Source organism: Erithacus rubecula (genome assembly GCF_903797595.1).
Source record: "Erithacus rubecula genome assembly, chromosome: 10".
Classification (NCBI taxonomy): Eukaryota; Metazoa; Chordata; class Aves; order Passeriformes; family Muscicapidae; genus Erithacus; species Erithacus rubecula.
Window position 1 is genome coordinate 16,035,866 of NC_136662.1, and position 19,241 is coordinate 16,055,106.

Below are 19,241 nucleotides of genomic sequence, written 5' to 3' on the forward strand. Positions count from 1 at the left end.
GGGAGACCTTACACAACCTCCAATGCCTAAAGGGGCTGTAAGAGAATTGGAGTAGGATTTTCACAAGGGCCTGTAGTGATAGGACAGGGGGAATGGCTTTGGACTCAGAGAGCAGGTTTAGTTTAGATATTAGGAAAAAAATCTTTACTGTAAGGGTGGTGAGGCACTGGAATAGGTTGTTCAGAGAAATTGTGGATGCCCTATCCCTGGAAGTGTCCGAGTCCAGCCTGGGTGGGGCTGTGAGCTGCCTGACCTAGTGAGTGGCATCCCTGCCCGTGGTAGGGGGTTTGGAACCAGATGATCTCTAAGGATTTTTCCAACTCAAGCCATTCTATGATTGTGTGATCTCACTGGGATCATGAAATGGAGATATAATCCAGTTTCAGAACAGGAGTATAAAATGGAATGTAAGAGCAATTACAAAGGCTTGTAGGCTTGTTGGATTATTTTGGGTTTTTTTTCAAGTACTGAAAATGCAGAAAAGACTTTTTGATGCAGCCAACGCAATGCAGAAGCTGGTGTAAAAGCAGATGTGATAATGAGCTGCAGGGGGAGAAAAGCAATCCCTTCACATAGAGTAGGAAGTGGTGAAATGGAGGAAGGTCAGTGAGAGAGGGAGGGGCTACCCTGGGCTTGCTAAGGCTTGGGGAGGTGAAGAATGACTCATGGTTTTGAATTAAATTTACAGTTTTAGACTTTACCATAAAATTTTACAAAATATGTGTCTGTAGCTATGTACACTAAGCTGCCAAGGTTATGGCAGTAGAGTGAGTGCTGCAAGATGGAAGGAGGTGTGTGAAAAAATTGTTAACAAAAGGCCACTCAGTTTTGTTCTTATAATGAGATATGAAGAATCTGTAACATGAACTACATTTGACAAGAGATGCTCTCCATATGGACAGGAATGGGGACCTCATCCACAGGGACACGAGTTTGAAACAGCTTTGGCCTTTCAGATCATTAGTAGAAGAAGAGAGATGCAGATTGCACTAAGAAACAGAAACTGGCGTGAGCAGAACTCCTGGGTTTGGGTTTGTTCAGTCTTCAGGTTTGGATTTGTTCAGTTCCATGTATGAAAAGTTAAATATTAAATACATTAAATACAAATCTGGCAGCATGAGATGAAGTCTCCATTCATTGCTTTGTATTACTTGGGATAAAGCATTCAGAAAGCTTCTACCATAAAAAAAAATAAGCCTAAAACTTTACTAATCCATCATATCAGTCTTTCTAAACCATTTTTATTTAATTATCTCACTGCATTGAATGTTCTCAGGGCTTTCTTTGAAATTCACTTTTCCTTATTTAACATTTTAACAGACCGTGCAAACTGTGGAAAATGTAACATGCATTCATGTTGCCATTTCTGTTCTGAAAGGAAACCTTACAGTTCAAAGAGGAATTGCTAATATGATACAAGTTGAGGAGGTTTGGCTTGAAAAACTGTTGCCTTATTTGAAGTATCTTTCAGTAACAGTGCATATAGATTAGTCAGTCATTGAACTGAGGAAGTACTTCTCCAGCTGGAGCTTGTGTTTTAGAATAGTGCATTTTAAATGTCATGCCACTAGTCCAGGAAGAGACTTTTGATCTCATCTAGAAAATAAATCCTAAAGGATTAATTTAGTGTAGTGTTTTCAGTCTTGTGAGATAAGTTCTGGAATATTTTATTGAACAACTGAAAACATGGTATTAAAAAAGACTGAAGCATATACACTCATACTTGAGTCTATATATACAACTATACATATAACAAATACATCATTTATATATAAGTAATTGTTTATCTGTAAAGAAAATGTAGTTCAGGTTATATATACATGTATATACATGTGTGCCTGTAATACGACATGAAGTATCACATATTATTCCATTACAAATATATGCAATACTTCAATAATATTATTTGTATAACAATGCTTATAGTAATTAAACAGACTTTCTATACATACACACATATTTATAGGAAAATGACCCAAGGGAGCTGAAATGGCTCTTGGTTCAGAGGTATCTTGTTGCAAGGCAATGGAAGGAAAAAGTCAGACATAATAAGCTGAAAGTTTACCAGGGAGTGTTTCTGAGATGCCTGTTAGGCAGGGTTTGTCAAAACTGTAGGATGCTTAATATTGTAATGGGTGATTGGTCCTCTAAGTGGAAGGAGCAAACCTGAAGCTGCCAAAGCACACAGGCAAAGTGGAAGGTGGTGTTGATAACAGTGGCAAAGGCTGCAAACAGATCAAGGAGGATACAACACTGAGCTGAAGTTTAATTTCAAGGCTTGATAAAGGAGAACTACATTGGACAGATAATAATTGGCCAGAAAAAGTTAATATTTTCTTGGCCTTTAGAGAGATTGAGTCATCAATAGTAATTAAGTGACAAAACTGAAACAAAGTTATTGGATAGTTCCTATCTGAATGAGTTGGAGTATTTATATAAAAGGAACATGAGAATTATATTTTAAAAATTTAAATTTTCCTTCTGTTGCTTCCTATACAGCTATTGAAATTATAATGACAAAGTGATTGTGTGTAGTATTCTTTATTTCTGATAAGTTTCTGTGTCTGCACCAGAAACCTTGGATGGGCAAAGAGAACAAGATAAAAGCATTGCTGAGTGTTTAGTGCTCTGTGTTAGTCACAAGTTTCAGTCTCCTTTTGATATATAATATGTCTGAATCTAGGATGTGTCTTTGTAAATAAATAAAACTGAGATAAAGTTTCTTTATCCTGCGATAAACAAGTCTTGTGTCCCTGCAGTTTAGCCTTCAGAGCTTCAGCAGTGTTGCAGAGATCCTTTTCCAGAACATATAGGCAAATCCACTGTTAGGTAGGCTTAGAAACAAATGTTTATATCATTTGTGTGCCATGGCAGATTCTAGAAAGTTAAATAATTAACCCAAATCAGCTTTGCTCCATTCAGAATCAGTTTATGACCTAGAAGTCATTGGATTTCATTTCAGAAGTCAACAGGTTTAGTTTTGGGCTATTGGAGTCTCTTGAAAAAGTTACTTATATTGATTTAGTCTAAAGAGGCACACTGTTTTAAAAGTTATGTATATGTTGTGTATTGGATATCTAGTATTGCTGTCTATTCTAAGGAATTGGGTTTTACTCATTCTTACTCCTGTTGACAGGTGATTCCCTGGTGTTGAAAATTCTAGCTACAGGATCTCTGAAAATACAGCTTCAGCCATGTCATCACCCAGCAGCAATTGCCCACACTTGGAATCAGTTGGTGAGATAACAAAGGAGGAATTGATACAGAAATCTCATGTGAGTTATAGTAATTCACTTTCTTCCTATCACTGTTGACTGGTCACGTTTTTTAGTTCCACGTTTCAGTGTATTATTAGTTTCAAGGTGCATCTAAGTGTCAAGCACAGATAAAAGCTCCTCTACTGGAATTGTAACGTTTAAATAAAGTATTAGAAGAATTGTGGGCTTGATGAAGCTGAAAAACTACTTTTCAGCACTTAAAGAGCACCTTTGCCACAGTGGTTTTATTGGAATCATTGATTAGAAGAGTTAGCAGAGCACCAAACTGAACTTCATTTTCATTGCCACTGCAGCATTTAGTTATTTGGGATATTAGTATAGTATAGTACAACTAATTTCAAGTAGCAACTGTAACAAAGAAATTTATGCTTGAGTTCACTTGGGTAATAGTTCATTTTGATAGAGAATCCACAGTTTGAGAAAACTCCACTCCCTGAACTCTTGGTTTCAAACTAGTATTAATAAACGAAATAAAGAAGGATCTTGTAGCTCATTTAAGTAGCTGGGAGGTGATGAAAAGTGAAATCTTTTCTGTCCATGGTGCTTAATGTCTTTAACAGTGAATTTGCTGCTGAGGAATGCAGCATTTCTCTCTTGTTTGTGTAAACCTTTGCTGGTGGTGTCTGCAGAAGGAACATGAATTTATTGAAAGTTCTATCACTCTCATTTCTTCTTATATTTATAGGAAAGACCAATTATGAGGGTTATCATAATTATGTCATATGGTACATATTTATACCTTATTTAGAAAAGCAATTTTTGGTTTAAGATGAAAACCTGGAGATAAATCTGAGATTTTAGTGGAAAAATATGCTGATCTTGAGCTCATGGGGAGCAAAATCTACGTTGGCTGTCAACATATCCCTTTTTTAAAGTAACTTTAAAGGTGTTCATCTGACAGTAAGCTTTACAGTATTTTTTCTTGTTTTGTGTTGAAGTTGTGCTTTACTAGTGAAAATAAGTGAAATAAAACTTGCTTTTGTATTGACCTTTAATAGGGCACTTGTCAGGACTGTAATGTCAGAGGACCCAACCTTTGGGCATGCTTGGAGGTAAGTTGTTCTCTTGTTCCCCAATAGAGTCATTTTCTAGTAAAAAAAAAAAGTTGGTAGTATGTTTTTTTTTTTAAGAAACATCTATAATGAAATTCTTGAAATTAGTTTGTTTAACTTATTTAAAAGAAAATTTTCTTCTGCAGTTCTTTATTTTTTAAATTATTTATCTTCTATCAGGTACATACTTCTTGTAATTAGGGAATAATATGTTTAAGATTATATTTTTCTTATAAGAAGGAAAGCAGCCTATTAGTGTTTTTAGTTGAATTATGATACTTTTTAAGTCTTAAATTTTGAAGGATTTTAAATGTTTTCCCTGGTCTGAACAAAAAATAGTATATTGTTCCTGAATTAATTAAGTTACTTATTATAAGCTTTTCTTAGCATTTGTAGTCATAATGTCTAGTAGTAAAAAGACATTTTTATAGAGTACTGCATAACTCTGAGTTTTATTCTTAAGCAGCACAAAGAAAAAACTCCTTACTTTGAAACTTGCAGAAGCTTATATGAACATTCTCCTACTTTTTACAAATTTAATACAGTTTTTATCCTGGATATAGCTCTGTCATAAATATGCTTTTGCCTAACTCTTCTTGCTGTCTACAAAAAACTGTAATTTTCACTGTATTTAAAGAAAATATAAATATATTGCTTCTGACTAATCAATGATCCCAACTGGAAAGCATGTAATTAACTTAGTTTTTAAAATGTCTTGTGAGTTCTTTGGACTTACAGCTGTTTACAGAGATTGAAATTTTGCCCCATAGCCTTGACTTCATTTCTTAGCAATTTTTCTTTAAGTCCTATCAGAAAGTTGTCTAGGCTAATGCCCCTTTTTAGGTGTATGTGTAAGCATTTTTTAAAATCCTTCATTTGTATTTTTTTAGGTGGGTGGTAGGGACAAGATATCAGATTATTTTGCTCCTTCTGTCAATAACAAATGAAGGGGGAAAGAAACAGTGTTTAATGTCTTTTGTTAGATGGCCCAAAGTTTTAATTATGTATTAAAAAGAACCTCTTGGGAGTGGGGAAGAGGTGTTCAGGGATGCATCAGCCTGGCAGGTGGGAAAATGCTGTCAAGCTTAAAACGTGTTTTTTATTTCTCACATAGAGCTCTGAGACTGTTACTGAAAAGTTAAATTTTATACCCACATTTCCATAGGAGAGTCTTGTAGTTGCAGTAGTATACTTAATGTCATGCTGTGATGTTTCTCCTCTTGGATGAATTGGCATCTTGCTTCACCTTTTTCAGTAGAAAAACCTGGTGAGATCCCAGCATGTAAACGATCTGTAACTTATCAAATATCTGTGATCATTTAATACAGAAAATTGGCCGTGTTCAGCTACTATTTGACTGTAGAAATTAACTTGCTTAGAGAGTTACACAGATAACCTGCTGTGCCCTCAGGTGTGATTGACCTGACTCATGCAAATGAGGACTTAGCAAAAATTGCTTGAAGGTTGGTAGCTGCAAGATTCCACGCTCAACTCAGCCAAATATATTTTGCAATGTGCATGATTAAAATTGACAATTATTTTGCATGTTATAACTAGAATGTGGCAAGTTCTTAGCCATGTTGTGCTGGGAACTTATGTAAAGGTGAAGACAGTATTTAGTTGTGAAGTAATGCTCTGATGAGTAGGCATTGCAGATGGGGCATGCAGTGATTTTCATATAAACATGTCTGAGGCTGTTGCCATTCAGTATTTCACCACTCAGACACTGGATTAACTTTTGTATTTTCTGCAACAATTTTTACTAAACATGGAATTGTAAAAAATATGTGTTGTCAGTAATATGAATAAATATATAAAAATGGCTGAAAAAACTATTCTAAACATTGCCCGTCAGTGTGAGAAGTTGAGCTAAATCTTGCAGCATTCCTTTTTTGCTTTAGATGATATTTATTGTATTGCTTATTGTGCATGTCTCTTGGTTTGTGCAGGACTCAAGGTTGAAATTTGAGTGAATTTTAAAGGAATTGGCAGTATATATTCCTATTCTGTAAACTTGTTTGTGACCACTTTTTAATTCTGTATAATTCTGTGTGTCTTGCCCAACAGAACAGGTGTACGTATGTTGGCTGTGGTGAATCCCATGTTGATCACAGTACCACCCATTCCCAGGTAAGTGTATGTGCTGGTAACACAGTTCCTTAAGGCAGTGGAGTTAGAGAACTTCCATTTCAATGAAGTAATAACCTGTGTTAGGTAACTGTGTGTGTTGCATCTGGTTGTTGCTTGGGGTGATAGCAGGTAGTTGCAACGTGTGGAGGTTTGATTAACTGTTTCTCATGTTATAGAAGCAGGACTTGGTAATTTAGGAATTAGTTTACAGGTTTTGTGCAGCTGCATAATTATGCAATTCTTCTAAAGAAGATGATGCCAGTGAAAAAAAGAACAGTAATTACTGATGGTTTTCAAGATGCACAGATAAGACTTAGTGAGTACCTCAGCTTATGTGTAGTACTTCACTGCTTCAGTCTAAATTTCTGGGACTGTGGCTGCCTGATGGGTAAGAGGAGGACAGTTACATTAATGGAAAGATGAAGAGGTGTAAAATAGGGAGTATGAATTGCTAGAGACAGGTGCTTTGTTTTTGCAATATGCTCCATATTTAACAGTTTGTCAGTAAATGCATCTAAAGTTCCTCACTGAAGAATTTTAGGTCCCTAATATTACTAAAAAAACACTGGTGAATATGAAAATTAAGGAATAGCTTATGCAGGGGTTTTACAAGAAAGATGTGATGTTATAGCTGCATTTTACCACCACTCCTGATTTTTTGTTTTGAAGCAGGATTTTGAGTAGAGTGAGTATTTATACAAATTGGTAGTGTATGAATATAAATCTGTAGAAATAGTATAATGTGGATATTTTTTAATGTTAAAGGTGAATCACAGTTCTAAAGCCTTTACAATAGACTCAGAAACAAGGTGTTTCTGGAGTAGTTGGGCATCAAATGGTCTCTGAATTTCATGCCTACAGTTTTATGCTTCTTGGCTTCTTACAGTAGTTTATTCCTGCTTTGCATACTGCCTTAACAATGTTATGTACTTTCCAGGTAGGAGAAAACAGGCAAGCTCTGTCAGTGGCATCCTTCTCTTGATTTTCTTATTGCTTAATTTAAATTTGAGAATAGTAAGCACTTTTTCTGGATTCTTCTTTAATAAAAATATCAATAAACTTATTAAAATGGTGAATCAACTTCTGCTTACTCCATTTTGCACCAGCAAGGCTCCCTCTACTGCAAATAGTCATGTTCATTGCATCCACTCCAAGGAAGTCATTAAGCCATTGCTCTGAAGTCTTGTAATTATGTATGGATCTGAATCTGCAGAATTAAGCATATTCTTGTGATTAAAATTGTTTTACTTGTTTATGTAAATGTGATGTTTTGATTAGGGGAGGGCTACCTAGTTAGATTTTAGCTCACTTTACATTAAAAATATTGTTTTTGTACAAGATTTTGTTAAATGAAGGAAGGAGGAACTTGGGCCTCCTGCAGCAGTTGTATTGTCCTAATCTCTAATGAATCCCTATTGTCTGTAAATCTGGCTGATACTGACATAGAAGAAAGAAATACAGGAAGGATTAGTGAAAATACTTGGAGGAAGTCAGCAATTGTGTGCCCAATCTTACATTAAGCAAGGAGGTTAAAAAATACTAAGATTTGAACAATAAAAATATTCTTCATCTGTCAAGATTATATTGCTTCAGAGTGTGAATCTGTCAACAAAAGAACTATTTAAGTCTAGAATTTTTGCTTTAATATGAAGACCTCTTATGTAATGTAATAGAACTAAAAAATTTATCTTAGTCTTCAGATTGCTGTAAATAGGGTGAATTTCTTGCAGCAAACCAGTAGAAATAAACATTGTAGAGGAGGTAGCTCCCATGGTGGCCAATTACAGATATTCCTTGGAAAGTGGTTTGTTGTGAATTGTAGCACTTCTAACAAGAATAAGAAGGCTTTCTTCTTACTTTTTTAATTACAGAGGCATGTCAGATATGACAGTGTCTTAGATTCTGATTGCATCTTGTTGCTAATTTGAGTGATTTATACTAAAATGAATGTTTGTGCTAGAATTTGAGTGGCTGAATTACACTTTTTTAGTATTGTAATGCACGTGCTTGTTTCATTGTTGAAAAATCTAGAATTTTGATATATCTATTCTAGCTTGCATTTAGCAGTATTTAGTTATTCCTGATTTCTGAATCCCAGTTGTGGTTTTTGTTCTGTTTTAGGAGACAAAGCACTGTCTGACTGTCAACCTTACTACTCTCCGTGTGTGGTGTTATGCCTGTAGTAAGGAAGTGTTCCTGGACAGAAAATTAGGATCTCATTCTCCACTACCAAGTACAAGATTGTCTCACCAAGCACAAGAAAACAGTGTGCAGGTATTTTTAACCCAATGGAACAAAAGCAACTGTAGCTTTGTGAGACTGACTTCTCCTCCATTCTTGTGACTGAACTTTCTATTAATTCCTCTCTATATTCATAAATCTTTTTTTGCTTTACTGGCATCAGTAGTGTTCACTCTGATCTTTTTTTCTTAGATAAATGTTGTCTTGGAGAAAGTTACACTGGATTTCTTAAGTACAATTGATTGGAATAATGCTTGTGAAAAAAAAGTTTTATTTTTTAATTGTATGTGTAATGTAGTTACATAAACATGTCAGGTAACTCGGTTAAAACAGTCACAAGCAGAAGTACAGTATTTCTAATTGTGTTCTGCCTGAGACAGAGAGCAGTAGAAGAGAGACCATCATGCACAGGTTGAACAGAAAGATGGGCAGTTTTTCAGTCTATGTAAATTTACTTCAAAGATTGGTATTTAATATTAATGAATAATTAATCTGATCATTTTCTCATAAACTGCCAGCAGCTCAATAGGAATATAGCCATTGGAATTTAAAAAAAAAATCTGTTGTCTGCAGATTCTTTCACTTGATACTAAGCTAAGTTCAGACTTCTGAATTTCTGTTCTATTATATTTAACCTTCTTTAGTCTTCTGAGGAAACAGGTATACAGGGTTTTAATTTATGAGCTCACAAAAAGAGCTTGTTGTTCAATAAATGCCTGCCTGTCTACTAGTTTATTTCTCTGTACATTTTTCTTTCAAGAGTATGTCTTCATTTACTGTAGTGAGCCATCTGGTGGCACATCAAAAACACCTACACTGGCTTAGGTGGTGACTCCTGCCTTAGCTCTTCCATGCTGGCTACTTTGTTATCCTTGGCAAAGAAATGCCATCCCTGGCTTTGTGATGGTTCCTTTAGCTGTCCTTACAAAAATCATGCAGCGATCTGAAAACAAAAGCATGGGGGGTTCTTAGTAACCTTTCTATGGGTACCTGTGAAATCCTGATGTTCACCCTTCTGTGCAGTGAGATTTCAAAATGTGTTCACATAATTTTCCAATTCTAGATTTGCTGGTAAAATTGCACATAAGTTTAATTAAGTGGAAAAGTGATGAATTAAAGTAAATATTATTTTTCTCCTTTTAAGGATTTTAAAATACCCAGTAATCCCACACTGAAGATTCCATTAGCAGCTGTATTTGATGACTTGGATATAGAAATGGAAGAAGATGAATTGAAGACCAGAGGTAATAAAAGCATTACCATGTGCATTATTGCATGAGTATGTTTTCCAGCCTGTTTTCCAGCTGTGTTCTAATTCTCTCCTAAGTGGAACTGTTTCTTTTTGTGCTCCAACTCAGATGTTTAATTTTAGTTTCACCGTTCTTGCAGCAATCTTTCTTACCTTCAGAGCAGAGACTGTTGCCTGAGTTTGGCTGTTGCCAAAGCACATTGGAGTAATGTTCAGTGAGAGTAATGTTTACTTGGTATTGTAGCCACTTTGGTTCAAGTAGGCTTTTTTAAAATGTGTTCTACTGATTTTGCCTGCCATAAAAGACTCTTCATTTAAATAATTTCCTTCATTTTGAATAATCCTTTTCTGAGCCTGTAGTATCCTAGTGTGGGGGTTTGTTTATTTGTTTTCTCTTTGACATAAATTTCATGCACTGCCAAACTTTGTCATATCAAAGATTATGCTACCCTGATACTAATAGATGAAAATTAGAGTGATGAAATCCCAAACAGTGAAGTTTTAATATTTCTTTTCATAAGAGAACATAATAATTACTATTTCTTGAAAGTCTATAATTATTATTGATCATTCTAAAAGCTATATGTGTATTTGATGGTAAAGAAAATATTTCTAAGTATCATTTTTTCAGAAAAATATGATGAGCAGATTGTTAAGCTGTAGTTTTTGAGATGTCATTGCATATATTTCTAGGCAGTTTGTTTTCCATCAGTGATGAGAGAAAAATTATTCTAATTTATGCATATGCTAGTTTTGGCTGGGCAAGAGTTAGTTATCTTCACAGTATCTGCTGTGGGGCTCTGTTTTTGGATTTGTGCTGAAAACAGGTTGATACTGTAAAGATGTTTCAGTTATTGCAGAGCAGAGCTTGTACACAGTTAACCTTTTCTGTTTCTCACACCATCCACCAGGGGGTGGGTTGGGGGTGCACAAAAGGTTGAGAGGGGGCACAACTGGGACATCTTACCCAAGTGATCACTGGGATAATCTGTAACATGTGGCATCCTGGGAGAGGAAGAAGGAAGATGGGGACTGTGAGCATTAGGGTGTTATCCTGCCTATCAATTCATGATTGAGCTCTGCTTTCCTGGAGATGGCAGACCACCTCTCTGCCTGGGGGAAGTGGTGAATGGGTGCCTTGTTTGGCTTTGCTTGTGCAAGCAGCTTTTGCTTCCCCTATGAAATTGTCTTTATCTCAACCCATGAGTTTTCTCACTTTTACAATTCCCCCCATCCCATCATTAGGGAGTGAGTGAGTGAGCAGCTCTGGGAGGTTAAGTTGCTGGCTAGAGTTAAATCACAATAAGGGGTGTCATTTCTCCCTCACTCATCTACTACCAGCTTTCCCTCTGCTAAGTCTGCTGGCATTGGTCAGAAAACCTGCCTTGTCCCTTCTGTTGTCTGGCACAGTCTTACAGGATGTGACACCACCCTACTAATTTGCCATCTGCCACCATGTGTTCTATTCCTAGTTAGTTTCTCCAACCCATGCATGTATTTGTATTAATTTTATCTCTTCTTGTATTATGAATATTTTGGGGAATGTAGCTTACATTGTAATAATACACAATTAGAATTGCATTAAAGTTCCCAGTAATGATGATGTGACTTTGTTAAGACACTTAGTCAAACTGAAAGGAAGAAACTTCTTTAGCTTTCCTTTAACTTTGCTCTTAAAATTTATTTTGAAATGCTTTTGATTAAGCAAACAGAATATGTATTCACAAGAAAAGATGTCTATTTGAAAACTTCCCTTGTAGTACTACAGGTTGGAAAAATGCAGTGAGAGTATCTTCCTGAAATATCTGCTGCTTCTGAAAAAACTTAAGTAAAATCAAAATCCTCTAGCTATTCTTGCTTTCCAATTTCAGTAAGAAAATTTTTCTCTTTGTAGCAGAATTTGGAATGTGTGTTCAGGTACAGGAAGCAAGACTGTATTTCTATTCAGACAAAAGGACATTTTAAAACTTAATTTTAAAGTCCTGTCTATTAGAAATTGTAATTAAAGTAACCCAAGTGGTTTTCAGATGTTACAAAGATTAGTAATTTTTATTTTTCTGCTATAGACCAAAACTACCAGGATAGTTCCTATACTTCAAGAATTGCATAGTCATCAGTACTGATTGCTGAATGTTTGACAAGTTTTTTAAATTTGTGGGTTTTACTCATGATTTGCTTAGGAATGTTACTGTTCCCTCATACAAACTCAATTTTATTTTGAAATATTACTTCATTAATGTAATATTTTAGTAGCCATGAATAGCATAATTCATGCATAGCATAATTATAGAAAGAATTTATGTCAAATGGAACTTTCATGTGTGTGGGAAAAGTGCATGTTACTATCTGTAAAGAAAGGAACAGTGTGGGTTAGGAAATAAACTATATGGGAAAGTCTAGACTGAGATTAATCTGTTAATAAAAATAAAGGTGTATCATTGCAATAGAAAGACTAATTGCAGGACTAGCCTGGGATAATCACATGCTGAGCAGGTTTTGAATGTTGAGTGTAATCTGACTTAGCATGAATTTGGGACAGAAGAATGAAATCTTTGAGAAGCCTCTGGTAACATGATTAGTTACAAATGCAGCATAGCAGTAGTTTAACTAAACAGGTAAGTCATTAAGCTGAAGTAAAACTTCAGTGTTGATAAACATACTTTAAATTAGGCTCTGCAGGTGTCATGAACCATGAAAAGTTAGTAAGATGAAATACAGTCCACTTGCCTGAAGTGTTTTTTAGTCAATTGAGATCAAAACATTTAATTTACTACTTCTAGTTAGATTGGTATTCCTTTAAGAGTCCTATGTTTCTTTTAGTTGCAATTCTGCATTATAATTAGTATCCTAAGTGTTCTATGAGTATTTTGATTAGTTTGTATTTACTTGAATTATTGGATTAACAGACTTGTATTTATTTCAGGTCTAACAGGATTAAAAAATATTGGAAACACTTGTTACATGAATGCAGCTTTACAAGCTCTTTCCAACTGGTAAGGAAAAAAATATAGTTAATGCAATTTTGTGTTTGCTTATGCATGCATTTTTTCCCAGGTGTACTTAAGGGATTTGGAGAGATGCACTACCATGGAAGAGAACATATATTTGTTGAATCTCAGGCTTGTATACTGAAAATAATTTGTTATGGTGTATGGGCCACTCAACTTTTTCTCTGTTTCATTATAATGCCTCCTAAGTAAAAATATATGCAGTTTTAGAAATTAGAGGGAAATGTCAGAGCAGGATTGAGCAGCAGCATGGCTGCACTGCTGAAGTTGTCCTACCAGGAAATGTTTGGTTGAAGTTGTACAGTTATGGAATAGCATTGCTCTTATGTTATAATCTTGTATGAAATGCAAATTTCCTCTTGTATTTTAACAACCTGAAAAAATTTGCTGTTTTCTTCTTTTTATTCAGCCCACCTTTGACACACTTTTTTCTTGACTGCGGCGGCTTAGCCCGAACAGATAAGAAACCTGCAATTTGTAAAAGTTACCTCAAGCTGATGACAGAACTCTGGCACAAGAGCAGGTATGAAATCATTCTGGTGATGAAATGATAATAAATAGATTCCAGAGTCATGAGGGATGCATTAATCTGGCCTAGGTTTCTAATTCTTATTTCATGTGTTCACAGAATTCCTCTTAAAAAAAAATAGGAAGGAAAGACTGACTTGCAGGACTCAAGCACTCCTTATAACCTATTCTTTTTTATATATACCAAAGATAGTACAAGAAATAGATTAGATGACAAGCATTAAGCTCTTAAAAACATTTATATTTGCCAGAAATACATCTAAAATGTAAACTTTAATCTAAATGTAAACAATCTAAATGTAAACTTTATCTTCTGTGTCCTTTGTTCCATATCAATGTTTATCAGTTTCTCTTATTTCTTATTTCCTTATGGAATTTGTGTAATATCTAGATAAGAAAATACTTCAAAATATAAATACAAATAGTAATTGTGCATAGTGCCAAGAGTATGTCTGATTTGTTGTCTGATTTTCTGACAAGAAATGTGCCATAAAAGGCCTGATACAGTCACTGTTTCAGCTGGGTGACATTTTAAAAAATCATGTAGTTAATAGTTCAGTGCCAATTTTATGTTTTGTTAAGATTAATAATATTTATGTTCAGTTGCAGGTAATGGTATGATGCCAGTAAAGATTAAAAAATCCATTAAAATTCTTTCTTTTTCAATGTTTATATATTTGAAACTTTTTTTTTTTAGGCCTGGATCTGTTGTTCCTACTGGTTTATTTCAAGGAATTAAAACTGTTAATCCAATGTTTCGAGGCTACTCTCAACAGGTAAAACTTTTTGATGTCTTTCAAATCTGCTTAAGCTATAAAGTTATCTCTTAATTAATAATAGAAAATAGAATAGAAATTTCTTAATAGAAAACTAATGCTTAGGATACCTTCTTATATTTGTTTAAAGCAAATGCAGCATAAACTTTAGTTAATATGACTTGAGTGTAGATCATCTGAAATAATCAGTAGTTAAGTAAGGTTTTACATTTCTTTATATCAAATTATCAAAATTTAGAATAATTCATTTTCTTTAAGGCAAATATAGTTAATAATATCTGAACTCCTTTGTGCAAAATAATCCTGCTAATGTTTGAGCAGTCCCAGAAAACAAAATAAATATGTTCAAAAATAAAAAAGAATATAACAAATTTGTTATATATTTGTCTACCAATGATGTCTAAAAAAAATGCACAGTATGCAGTTTCCATTTAGTTTCTTGGAAAAAAGCCCCCCCCCCCCCCCCCCCCCAAATTGTGTGTTATGGGTACCACAGGTTAGTAGCTTGATCAATAGGCAGGGATTATTATATAGCAAAAGCATTCTTCAGTTGCTGCTTCATACAGCGTGGAGCACTTCATCAAAAGCTTTAGAAACAGGTGAAAAATGTGAACCTTGTAATTAGAAAAGCTTTCTAGTATCTTCTGGGAATCTGCATTTATTAAAATGAATTTTGCTGTTTCCATTATGTTTCATGTTTGTGGAGTGAGGGATTAGGACACGTGTTTTAGTGTTCAATTGCTGCATGTACTTGTTAAGTCAGTATTTAAATACTAATGTTCTGTAATCTGCTCATGAATTTCTAAAGTGCCACCTACATTTCTGAAAAAGCAGAAATTCAGCCTTGATAACCAAAAAGAAAAATTGTATGGAAGCTTGATTCTTGCAGCTTTGAACACTGATGAAAACATCTTTTTCCATGCAGAGCAACACTTAATGAGAACCTTTTTAGGTTAGGCCTGGATCATAGTTCAGTTATATGTTCAGCAGGTTTCATGGCAACAATTAAAACACGGCAGGGCTTTCATAACCAGCACTCTCCTAGTGCCCAGCCTTGCAAGTTGGGCAGCCATGCCCAGTCTTTAGGGAGAAAATGACATTGATCAATGAAGAATGTTTATCTCTTCATCTGTGTCTTTATGTTCTTGTTAATTTTGTTTTTTTTGTGAAAGGATTGCCAGCAAGTAGGTATACTGAGGTTTGTTCAGTACCCAAATCCAAACTCAGTTCTGTAAGTTGCAAATTTTAAGAAAAGATATGTTTTGTAGTCAGCAGTTTTGAGCTTAGTAAGTAATTGCTGTGATGATTGGGAATGTTGAGCAGCAAAATTTACTACTATGAACAACCAGCATACAAAAAGGAAAACAGAAGAAGATAAAAGCAGTCGAAGTTGCCAACAAGAGGCTTTTGTTTTCTTGCATGCCTGCTTTATTGGATAGTTTCTATTGCCAAGGACCTGGCAGCTGCACTGATTGGTGAAATTTGGTGGTTTTTAGGAGGTTTCCAAACACAGATTAAGCTTGTAGTAATATTTTACAGCTCTTTGTGGGAACACATTTGAGAAATCTTCTGATATTAATATCTTCCAGATAAAATAGACTAATATGGTAAAATTTGTTTAAAATTCTAGGATGCACAAGAATTTTTGCGTTGTCTAATGGATTTGCTTCATGAGGAACTTAAAGAACCCGTTGTGGAACTGGAAGATGCCCAGCCTATGGGTGTTGAAGAGAGTATGGAGGAAGATAAGAGCCAGTCAGAGTTAAGCTTTCAGCCCTGTGAATCCTGTGGTAACTGTGATAAAACAGAAAATGATACAATTTTCAAACCTGTCTTAGAGGATCCTGCAGAAACAACCATGTTAATTCAGGATGATGATAACAATTCAGTCACATCCAAAGACTGGCAGAAAGAAAAAATATCAAGCAACAAACTTAAACGAGCAAATTCTATGGATGACTTGGAAAAAGACACAAACACTGCTTCAGAGACCACTGAATTTTTAAATAACCAAGGAACTGTCAAAGTACAGATACACAGCAGATTCTCAGGTAATGCATTGCTAAAGTGCAATTGAAGTAGTCAAAATCTTAGCCAGAATCTGTGGGAGCAGAAGTGAGATATAGAATATAGTAGAGGTATAGGTAAAATAAAGTAGGTGGTTTTATTTGTAAACAATGTCCCTACTTAGTTAATTTTTTCAATTTAGGTGTTCTGAATTACTTTTTAATTCCCTTGACAAGTTAACTATTTGTACTGGGTAAGGTTTTGGATAACCAGAAGAGTGGAGCTTTTTGTTCTGTTCTTAACTTAAAAGGAACTGAAATGTTGCTACATTCCTAAATGTCCAGTGTGATTAAATAAGTTACAACATTGTGTCTGTTCATTCTGCACTAATTTTTTTCACTGAATTTGTGCAAATCTCAATTTCAGAATACATCAATGACATTCACATGAATGATGTATCTGCAGCCCAAACTCCTTCATCAATGGAAGGCATGAACACACGCTTATCAAACAGCCCCCCAAAATCATTCCCATCATGCTCTTCACTGGCACAAGTCCACAAAAAAGGTAGAGGCTCTTTATTTTCTCTTTCCTGGTACTGAATTACTCCATATTACTGTTTTCGTTGTGTTTCTTAAGTCTTGTTTAACAATGCAGTGTTGTTCCTAAGGGAGTTTTAGCCCTGTTTCTGGTGGGGAGAGGAGAGTGTTATGTGAGCCGGACATGCAAGATTATTCCCTATATTTCTGTAATCTGATTCTTTTGATGCATGAATAGTATTTGCCTCTATTTTAGGAAGGCAGAATATTCTTTTTAGATAATTTTCTCAATTGCACTGGTTTGGAGAGAGAAGTTAGTACCCCCAAAGGTAATGCTCTCCAGAGAATAAGCTCATTGGTTCTTCAGCAGCAGATCAGTAAATCACCATTTTAGTCAATTAAGGTTTAAGGGGCCATGTATAATTGTACTGTAGATAGACCTGTAAATGCTGGCTGCTTCATGGTTGTTAACATCCCTGCAGTGCTGAGTATCTCTTTTGACACTGTAACACGATGCATTTATGAGCATCTGGAATATTTAGACTTTTACTGCCTTTACATATAAAACAGTGCTGTTTTAGGGCATGAGGAACAACATATAGTTTATTTTACCTGATTTTTCTAACAGTAGAGTACTTTAAGCAAAGCTTGTCTTTAAAACCATGCTTTTTAAGGCATTGTACCAACCCAAAATTTTAATATTGTGATCCTACTTCATTTAATAGCCTGTCCAGATAAGCTGTGAACATTTGTGTTATTTTTTTAATGCTTTAGCATTGGTGTTGCATGACAGTGATTTAATGGACTTCAGCCACTGACCTCCTTGGTTTGTTTGTTCAGCAGCTTTGATGCTGCATCTGTACTGTTGTCTCCAGTTTTGGCTCCATCATTATAGGAGGGTTTTATACAACCTGAAGTGAGTCTGTCAGAAGAGGTGCTCAGTCACTGGTGCTTGTCATGCCCAAGGACACGTTGAGAGACCTGGGGTTTTTTGATAAGCTGCTGTTAGGCTGGACTTCAGTTGTACCTTTAGTCTACTTCAACTCTCTGTCATCAGTGTTGTGATACAATAACCTTGTGTGCGAGCTTTTCAGCCCAGCATGTTGAAACTTCCCAGGAAGATCTGATCAAATTAAGTGTCAAATAAAATGTTCCTTTTTATACCTTGAGGTATTCCTGCTGAGATAAATCCATCATGTAGCAATAGGCTGTAGATTTCAAGACTGGCAGTTTGAGTTTTGCTTACAGAGGCAAATGTTTCTGGTGAGTTTCCCCAGCTGCTTGAGGAGCCTACATGAATCGCCTGTACTGGCAGTAATGTGATCTTGTAATTCCTAAGAAATATTTAGTAAATGGGAAACAGGGCTTGACTCATAATTTAACTCTGAACATATGATACTTCTAATTGTATTATGCAAAGCTGGAGTGTAATCAGAATCCACTTTATTTGCCTTACTGCAGCATTTTATTTTTGTCATTTTATAGTTTCAGCGGTATCGTCACCAAAAAGGAAGAAGCGCAAGAAGTACAGGAGTGTTATCTCTGATATATTTGATGGAACTATAATAAGTTCAGTTCAGTGCTTGACTTGTGATCGGGTAAGAAAAGTTCTGGCTTTTAATATGTTCTTTTCTTACTGCTTTATGAAGATAGTAATTCTCTGGTAACTTTCTATTTTTTTGTGGCAGATTTCCTCAGAAGATTAGGGTGTTTCACACTCATTCTCTCAAAACATGATAGTGGCTACTACCAGCACTTTGTGTTTAAAATAGCTTGTATTCATTGAGTTAAATATTTACTCAGAGCTGAAAAGTAACATTTTGAGAATTGGTTTACTGCAGGGATGAAGAAAGAAGCTTGCTCTTCAACTTTATTTAGGTCTCATTAGTTTTTTCTGAATATCCCAATGCATACATGGCACTGTTGTAAGTTTTCAAGTACTTCATGTTTTAAAGGACAATAATCTAATATAGTGCTGTAACTGTTTTATCAGATTGAGACTAACAAAATTAAGGTCTTTCAAAAAATCCAAGTAAAGGCACTAACTTTTGCTATTATTAGCTGCTTTCTGAAGTTGTCCTCTATTGCAAGAGGAGATGCAACTTAGGAAGGAAGATAAATTTTTTCTGTACTATTTGCTCAGAGAATTACTTGGATCACAGCATATGTGATCATTTAAACAAGAAGTCAGTTATCTAAATATGTCTAGTGGACTGCTTTAGTTTTAAAGCAATAGTATCAAATACTGTATATCCAAATCTTTACATTGGGGACATCTTTCTCAACATAAGGCTTAAACCTAACCCTGGTGTATTTGCATGCCTTCAATACTCTTGGTTTAGACCTAAATATACAGAGATCTCGGGGTAATCTGGTAAGCAAGTTCAAGAAACAAACAAGAATTTCTAAAATGTGTTTGATGTTTGACTCTGT

The 19,241-nt window shown here is 35.1% G+C and overlaps 1 protein-coding gene across 3 annotated transcripts in view; it reads left to right on the forward strand.

The window, feature by feature from the left end:
- Positions 1-19,241, forward strand: part of USP33 (ubiquitin specific peptidase 33) — a 37,114-nt gene that overhangs the window by 2,516 nt on the left and 15,357 nt on the right. For all 3 annotated transcript variants that reach the window (XM_079314086.1, XM_079314085.1, XM_079314087.1), the window contains exons 2-12: positions 3,137-3,275; positions 4,277-4,330; positions 6,398-6,460; positions 8,582-8,734; positions 9,846-9,945; positions 12,874-12,943; positions 13,368-13,481; positions 14,184-14,262; positions 15,893-16,313; positions 16,696-16,836; positions 18,294-18,406. In XM_079314086.1, coding sequence (XP_079170212.1) covers positions 3,195-3,275; positions 4,277-4,330; positions 6,398-6,460; positions 8,582-8,734; positions 9,846-9,945; positions 12,874-12,943; positions 13,368-13,481; positions 14,184-14,262; positions 15,893-16,313; positions 16,696-16,836; positions 18,294-18,406 — 1,389 coding nt within the window. In that variant the 5' untranslated portion in view covers positions 3,137-3,194. The remainder of the gene's footprint in view (positions 1-3,136; positions 3,276-4,276; positions 4,331-6,397; positions 6,461-8,581; positions 8,735-9,845; positions 9,946-12,873; positions 12,944-13,367; positions 13,482-14,183; positions 14,263-15,892; positions 16,314-16,695; positions 16,837-18,293; positions 18,407-19,241) is intronic.